The 9102-nt window shown below is 41.2% G+C and overlaps 1 protein-coding gene across 1 annotated transcript in view; it reads left to right on the top strand.

The window, feature by feature from the left end:
* Window positions 1–7087: 7087 nt before the first annotated feature.
* LOC103276447 (cytochrome P450 11B1, mitochondrial-like) overlaps window positions 7088–9102 on the top strand; it is a 7276-nt gene continuing 5261 nt past the window's right edge. Inside the window, 2 exon segments of the mRNA XM_008073851.1 lie at window positions 7088–7326; window positions 7730–7885. Coding sequence (XP_008072042.1) covers window positions 7088–7326; window positions 7730–7885 — 395 coding nt within the window.

The raw sequence follows: 9102 nt of genomic DNA, 5'->3' as shown, positions 1-9102 counted from the left end.
TTTCGCAGCAACCTGGATGGAACTAGAGTCTATAATACTGAGTGACCTCTCACAGAAACAAAGATCTGAGTATCACATGTTCTCACTCATATAGTGGACCTTGAACATCCATCATAATACTATAAGAAAAGGACTGACAGTGGTGGGGAATGATTGGGGGGAGGGGTAGGGTGATGAGATTAATGGTAGTAATATCTGTCTGGGGATGGGGAAACACCACTTACCAACAAGGGTGCCAGAACAAGGGTGGTGGCGCATGCCAGTAGTTCCAGCTACTTGTAAGGCTGAGGCAGAAGGATTGCCTGAGTCCAGCAGGTTGAGGCTGCAGTGGCCATAAGTGTGCCACCGCACTCCAACTTGGGTGACAGAGTGACTCCAGCTTAAAAAAAAAAGAAAAAAAGAAAGAAATTGAAGACACAAATAAATGAAAATACATCCAGTGTTCATGGATTGAAAGGATTATTGTTGTTAAAATGTTCATATATCCCAAACAATTCACAGATCTAATATAATCTTTTAAAATGACAATCTCCACAGAAACAGAAAAAAATCCTAAAATTCCTAAAGAAACACAAAAAACCCTGACTAGCCAAAGCGGTCTTGTTCAATAAAATATAATACAAAGCTATAGTAACCAAAATAGTATGATACTGGTATAAAGTCAGACACAGAGACCAATAGAACAGAGTGAAGACTCCAGAAGTTAATCCATGCATTTAAGGTCAATTGATTTTTCACAGAGATGCCAAGAACTTACACTGGGGAAAGAACAGTCTCTCCAATAGATGGTGTTGAGAAAACTGGATATCCATATGTAAATACTAAAATTGGATCTTTATTTTCTACCATACACACAAGTCAATTCAAAATTGATTAAATACTTACATGTAAAACCAGAAACTGCACAACTCCTAGAAGAAAACATAGAGGAAGCAGTCTAGGACACTGATTTGGGCAATTTTTTCTTTTTTTTTGTGGATATTAACACAAAAGCACAGACAACAAAATCAAAACAAATGGACTGCATCTAACGAAAAATCTTCTGTGAGCCAAGGAAACAATCAACAGAGTGAAGAGACAATCTACAAAATGGGAAAAATATTTGTAAACTACTCATCTGCTAAAGGAGCTAATATTCAAAATACATAAGAAATTCAAACAACCCATCAACAAGAAAACAAATAACTGAACAATTCTTCAAAAAGAACATTAAAGTGGCTCAACATCACTAATCATCAGAGAAATATAAATTAAAACCACAATGAGATATCATCTGACACCTGTTAGAATTGCTATTATAAGAAAGATGAAGGCAAACAAGAGAGAAAGGTCAGACTACCTACTGGGGTAAACCAATCAGAATAGCAGCAGATGTATCAGCAGAAACACTACAAGTATGAAGGGACTGGGTCCTATATTCAAAATCCTCAAAGATAAACCATTTCAACCAAGAATTTCCTACCCAGCTAAGTCAGCTTCATCAGTGATGGAGAGTTAAAATCCTTCCCAGATATCCAATCCCTAAGAGATTATGCAGCTCAGCTTCCAGACCAGTTCTACAGGAGACACTTAAAAAGGTATTAAGCACAGAAGAAAGAAAAAAAGAATGACCATGCACTTCCCAAGAGAATAGCAGAGTACAGAATCAACAGAGAATACAGCACAAGAATCATGAAAACACACACATATATCAACACCAAAGCCAAAAGAAAACAGGCAAACTAAGAAAAATCTTTATAAGAATCTCAAGATAGGGATAAACAATCACATTTCAGTAATTAGCCTGAATGTGGATGGACTAAATGCACCACTGAAAAGACACAGAATGGCAAACTGGATAAGAAACCATGACCCAATTATTTGCTGCATGAGGAAACTCATCTCACCCCAAGGGATGCACAGAGACTCAAAGTTAAAGGATGGAAAATGAGTTTCCAGACAAATGGATCACAAAGGAAGACAAGAGTCATGGTCTTAATATCAAACAAAACCTTTAAGCTATCAGAAATTTAAAAAGACACAAAAGGACCCTACATAATGATAAGAGTTTCATTCTATCAACAAGAAATATCCACCCTAAACATATATGCACCCAACACAGGAGCACTGGCATTTATGAAGCAACTACTAAGTAAACTAAAAAAAAGATATTGACTCTAACACTATTATAGCAAGGGACTTGAATACTCCACTAACAGCCCTAGATAGATCATCAAGGCAAAAAATCAACAAGGAGATCCAGAACCTAATCTTGACACTTGACCAAATGGACTTAATAGATACCCACAGATTATTCCACCGAATAACCACAGAATATACATTCTAGTCATCACCACATGGAACATACTCCAAGACCGATCACATCCTTGGCCATAAACCAAGCATAAACAAATTCCATAAGGTTGAAATCTTGCCATGCATCTTCTCAGACTACAGTGGAATAAAAATAAATATCAACACCAACAAAATTTCCCCAAAGCTCACTAAGACACGAACACTAAATAGCATGATGCTGAACAACTGATAGGTCAACACTGAAATCAAAGAAGAAATTAAAAGATTCCTGGAAAAATGAAAATGAAGAAACATCGTATCAAAACCTCTGGGGGGATATGAAAACAGTTCTCAGAGGGGAATTTATGTCTCTACGAGCACACACCAAGAAAATGGAAAGATCAGAAGTTGAGAGCTTAACAAATCACCTAAGGGAGTTGGTAAGAGAAGATCACCAAAACCCCAACTTTAGCAGAAGAATCCAAATCACCAAAATAAGAGCCCAAATACAGGACATAGAAGACAAAAAATCATAGAAACATCAACAAAACAAAGAGCTGGTTCTTTGAAAGAATTAACAAGATTGATGGAACCCAGTAGCCAGAAACCAAGAAAAAGAGATAAAAAGCCCAAATCAACGCAATCAGACATAAAAAGATCAAATCACAACTGACCCCAAAGAAATACAAAAGATTATCAGAGATTACTATATACACCTATATGGAAACAAACTTGATAACCTAAATGAAATGGAAGACTTTCTGACAACACACAACTTCCCCAGGTTAAAACAAGAAGACATTGATAAACTAAATAGACCAATGACAACTCAGAAAATTGACTCTGTCATATGAAAACTACCTAAAAAAAAAAAATCCCAAAAAAAAAAAAAAAAAAATCCCAGGACTGATGGCTCTCCAGGGGAATTCTACAAAAAGTACAAGAAAGAGCTGATACCTATCCTATTGAAAGTATTCCAGGCAATTGAGAAAGATGGAATTCTCCCCAAATCATTTTATGATGCTAACATCACATTGATACCAAAACCAGGTAAAGATCCAACAGAAAAAGAGAACTACATGCCAATATCACTTATGGACACAGATGCAAAATCCTCAACAAGATTCTAGCAAATTGGATCCTAAAACACATCTCAAAAATCATCCACCATGACCTAGTAGGCTTCATCCCCAGGATGTAGGGCTGGTTCAACATTTGCAAGACCATAAATGTAATTAAATACATCAACAGATGTAAAAACAAGAACCACATGATTATATCATTAGATACAGAAAAAGCTTTGGACAAAATCCAGCATCACTTCTTGGTAAAAACCCTCAAATACTTAGGTATAGAAGGAGCATTCCTCAAAATAGTGAGTGCCATCTATGATAAACCAACAGCTAATATATTGCTAAATGGACAGAAACTGGAAACATTCCCTCTGAAAACTGGAACAAGACAAGGTTGCCCACTCTCATCCCTCTTGTTCAACATTGTGTTGGAAGTACTAGCTAGGGCAATTAGACAAAAGAAGGAAAGCAGGGGTATCCAAATTGAAAAGAGGAAGTCAAGTTATCCCTCTTTGCTGATGATATGATTCTATACCTCAAAAACCCAAGAGAATCTGTCAAAAACCTCCTTGCACTGATAAAGGACTTTGGCAAAGTCTCAGGATGCAAAATAAATGTGCAAAAGACAGTTGCAGTCCTATACACTGACAACAAGCAGGCAGAGACCCAAATAAAAAGCACAATCCCATTCACAACAACCACACACACACACACAAAATGAAATACCTTAGCATCTTCCTAACCAGAGAAGTGAAAGACCTTTACAATGAGAACTACAAAACACTGCTCAAAGAAATCAAAGATGACACAAACAAATGGAAAATTTTTCCATACACATGGACAGGAAGAATCAACATTGTTAAAATGTCCATCCTACCAAAGGCAATCTAGATTCAAGGCAATACCCATTAGTTTACCAATATCCTTCTTCTCAGAGCTGGAAATGACAATACAGAAACTCATATGGAAACATAAATGACCGTGAATTGCCAAAACAATCCTTAGCAAAAGAAACAAAGCAGGAAGTATCACACTTCCAGACTTCAAACTTTATTATAAAGCTACAATAATCAAAGCAGCCTGGTATTGGTACAAGAACAGGCATATAGACCAATGGAACAGAATAGACCAATGGAACAGGACCCCAACTTATCACCATACACAAAAATTAACTCTAAATGGATCAAAGACCTAAACATAAAACCTCAAACTATATATAAGAATCTTAGAAATCGCAGGAGACAACCTTATGGAAATTGGACTGGCAACCAATTCCTGATCAGAACCCTAAGTGCCCATACCATAAGAAATAAGATAGACAAGTGGGACCTCATCAAACTGACGAGTTTCTGCAAAGCAAAAGAAGCCATCAAAAGAGCAGGGATACAGCCCATAGAATGGAAAAAAAAATGAAAAAAATACTTGCCAATTGTATATCTGACAAAGGCCTAACATCTAAGATCTACAAGGAACTCAAATGTGCTGAAAGGAAAAAAACAAAAACAAAAACAAACAGACCATGAAAAAGTGAGCAGAAGACATGAATAGATACTTCTCAAAAGAAGATATATGGACAGCCAACAGACACATGAAAAAGTGCTCAGCCTCACTAATCATCAGAGAAATGAAAATCAAAACCACATTGAGATACCATCTAACCCCAGTAAGAATGGCTATCATTAATAGACCAAACAACAACAGATGCTGGCGAGGATGCAGAGAAAAAGGAACACTTCTACACTGCTGGTGGGAAAGCAATCTAGTACAACTTCTCTGGAAGACAGCATGGCAATTTCTGAAAGAACCATATGACCCAGGAATTCCCCTATTGGGAATATACCCAGAGGAACTCAGATCATTCTATAAAAAAGATACCTGGACACGAATGTTTGTTGCAGCTCTATTCACAATAGCAAAAACATGGAACCAACTATGCTACCCATTGAAGCTGAACTGGATAAAAACATGTGGTACATATACACAATGGAATATTGTGCAGCCATAAAGGACAAATATAAGGGCTTTGCGACAACTTGGATGGATTTAGAATCTATCATTCTCAGTGATCTATCACAGAAACAAAGAACAGAGTACCGTAGGTTCTCACTCATAAGCGGACCTTGAACAATAATCATACTACTATAAGAAAGGGATTGAGCCGGGCTCGGTGGCTCAGCCTGTAATCCCGTGCCTTTGGGAGGCTGAGGTGAGTGGATTGCCCGAGCCCGCGGGTTCGAGACCTCATCTCTACAATAAATCAAAAAATCAACCGGGCGTGGTTGTGCATGCCTGTAATTCTGACTACTCAGAAGGCTGAGGAGGAAGGATCGCCGGAGCCCAGCAGGTCAAGGCTGCGGTGGCTAGGAGCGGCCACTATACTCCAGTCTTGGCGACACAGTGAGACTCCAACTCAAAAAAAGAAAAAGAAAGGAATTGGCAGTAGTGCGAAACTGCCAGAGGAGTGGGGGCAGGGTTGGCAGTTGAGGGAAACTGCTACAGGAGGGAGGGGCACACCTCATCAACAAGGATACCTGCATAATCAAGGTTGTATACCTAACCCTGAATTGTACCTCACATTTTAAAATTAAAAAAAAGATGGAAAGTAACAAGTGTTGGTGATGATATGGAGAAAAGAAAGTCCCTGCACCCTGTTGGTGGGAATGTATATTCTCACAGTCACTATGTAAAACAAAACAGAGCTTCCTTGAAACATTAAAAATAAAACTACCATATAATCCAGCAATGCCATAACTGGACATATGTTCAGAGGAAACAAAATCAGTATGTCAAAGAGATATCTGCACTCCCATGTCCATTGCAGCAATATTCAACATACCCAAGATATGGATTCAACCCAAGTGTTAAAAAATAGATGAACCGATTAAAAAAACATGGTATATAGCACAATAGAATACTATTAACTTTAAAAACAAAAAGGAAATCCTGTTATGTGGGACAACATAGATGAAACTGAAGGATATTATGTTAAGGCATGAAAAGATAAAAGGCAAAAATATCGGCATGATCTCACTTAGATGTGCCATGTAAAAAAAGTAGAACTGATAGAAGCAGAGTAGAATGGTGATTCCCAGCTGCTGAGTGCAAAGGGGGGTGGTGGTGGGGAGTGGGGTTAGGAGATGTTGGTCAAAGGATACAAAATTACAGTTAGTCAGGAGAAAGAAGGAAAAGCGATCTATGTTGCAACATGGTGACCATAGTTAATAACGATGTATTGTGTACTTGAAAATCTCTAAAAGTATAGACTTTATGTATTCTAACTATAAAAAAATAAGTATGTGAAGCAATGCATATATTAGTTAGCTTGGTTTACCATAAAAATAGACACATATTATAATGCGTCATTCTGTACATGATAAATATATATAATTTTGTCAATTAAAAAAATAAAAAGTGAAATAAATACATGAGGGTTAATACAATTAATGCAAACTCATCCCCTCACTTTTTGCTCTGGACCTAGCAAAGCGATGAATGATCAAAGGCTCCTGAATGAGATAAGGGTCCCATTCATCTTGGGCCTCTCATCCTTGGAGGAGGGGGAAGGAGCCTCTTCCTCCCACTCTCCACTCAAACTAGACCCAGCCTCCAACCCTGACCTCTGCTCCAGATTTGTTAGGCAGGTCCAGGGCCATTCTCTCATGACGTGATCCTTCTTGCAGCGCAGATCCCCAGGCAAGATAAAAAGATTTGGGATGAGTACGGGTAGAGGGAACATCAGAATGGCACTCAGGGCTACGGCAGATGTGTGGATGGCAGGACCCTGGCTGTCCCTGCGAGGGGCACGACCACTGGGCACCAGAGCAGCTCCAGTCCCCAAGGCAGTGCTACCCTTCGAAACCATACCCCAGAGTCCAGGCAACAAGTGGATGAAGATGCTGCAGATCTGGAGGGAACAGGGTTACGAGAACTTTCACCTGGAGATACATCAGACCTTCCAGGAGCTTGGGCCTATTTTCAGGTAAAGCCCTCCCTGCCCCAGGCTGAGAACACCCAGAATCTCCTGGCCCTGCATGCTGCCAAGACATTTGTCAAGCTTTCAGCATTACCATTTCCAAGCTAGGTCCTTGAGCACTGTGTTCTTAGAGAAACAGGGAGGTGGGCATCGTGGGTTGTGTGACTTTCTCTTTGCTAATGAAGAGGATTGCTGCATGAGGGAAGAGCAACCCACAGCTCCTTGCAGAGAGGACAGAATTCAGAGGCACTGAAGTTGGAGAGGTAGATGGCAGAAAGAACATCCTGCTGTAAAACCACTAGTCCAGGAAAGGGAGAGGCAGGCTAGGAGACAGTCTGGGTTAGGTTTGCAGAGTGGGACCCAGGGGAGGACACGCCCCATCCAGCAGGGCTTGTGGCTTGCCACACAGGTACAACGTGGGAGGAACAGAAAGGGTGTGTGTGATGCTGCCGGAGGACATGGAGAGGCTGCAGCAGGTGGACATCCTGTACCCCCGCTGGACAATCCTGGAGCCCTGGTTGGCCTACAGACAGCATTGAGGGCACAAATGTGGCGTGTTCTTGCTATGAGGGGCGAGTTGGGATGAAGAGGGAGGAGGGATGGGCACCCTGGACACAGAGACCAGGCCAGACACTCAAGACCCAAGAGCACACCTGCATGTGGGGTGGAGTCAGGGGGAGCACCAAGCCCCCAAAGGGCCTTCTCATGGCTGTTGTGTCTGCCCTTTGTGGGGGAACAGAGCAGTTGTAGGGAAATGTGCATGGGCATCTTTGCAGATGATGAGGGAAACAATGGGCTCTTCCACATAGTGAACACCCACTGTCCCCAGGCCTTGGTGGTTGCTCTCTCTTGTAGGTAGGTGCAGGTTGGAGGCTCTTTTTCCCACAGGTCAGGAAACTGAGGACCTGAGAGGTGGTTCACTGGCCCAGGTCACAACCACCTGTGCCAGAGCCTGATGTCCACCAGTGCCACACCCTTGCCCAGGTGGCCCATGGCTCCTAGAATTATGGCAAGCTTTGTCACCGAAGACAGTCCAGGAATGAGGAAGATGGGGGAGCAGGTGGCTGCTGGCTCCATTGTTCTCAGAAGCGAAGTACGAAGCGGGGCTGTAGTGCTGGGGGTTTTGTGACCTGTGGACAGCGTGACACACCTGATCAGGTCAGTAGGGAGAAGGTGGTATTTGGAGTGGATCAGCTGCAGAGAGGTTGCCATTAGGACAGGAGAAAGGACTGAGCGAGGACATGGACTCATGACAGCTATCTCACTCCTTGTCGGGAAGTGAATTCTCTTGGGTAAAGAAGGGTTTAGAAAAATGGAAACCCCTGAGTAAGGGCCTTCACTGAGGGAGTCTGGGAGGTGTCAGGACCCAGGAGGTCCTCCTGGGTTGGTTTGTGTATCTAAAAAAAGGGTGTGCTTGTGTTTGTGTTATTTTGAGTGTGTACAAGTCTTGCATTTGTGCTCCAGTCTGTGTTTCTCTGTACATGCATTTGTATATGTTTTGAATATTCATGTGTGTCCATGCCTATTTGTATGTGTGTGTATGCATGGATGTGTGTGTGCATGGGTGTCCCTAGTGTGCATTGGTATGTGCATGCATGGATGTTGTGTCTGTGTGTGTACATACACGTGTGTGGGTCTATTTGCATACACATGTTTTGACGTCATGCATGGACACACACATGTGCACGAACATATCCCCATGGTCATTGTCATCACCCACAAGCAGCTAGGAATACAAAAAGAAGGTAGTTAGGCATGAATGTGGCTTAGAGTGAAATTCTT

Source organism: Carlito syrichta, unplaced genomic scaffold (genome assembly GCF_000164805.1).
Source record: "Carlito syrichta isolate Samal-C Ts95f unplaced genomic scaffold, Tarsius_syrichta-2.0.1 Scaffold316204, whole genome shotgun sequence".
Lineage (NCBI taxonomy): Eukaryota > Metazoa > Chordata > Mammalia > Primates > Tarsiidae > Carlito > Carlito syrichta.
This window is presented reverse-complemented; position numbering and strand designations above follow the sequence as displayed.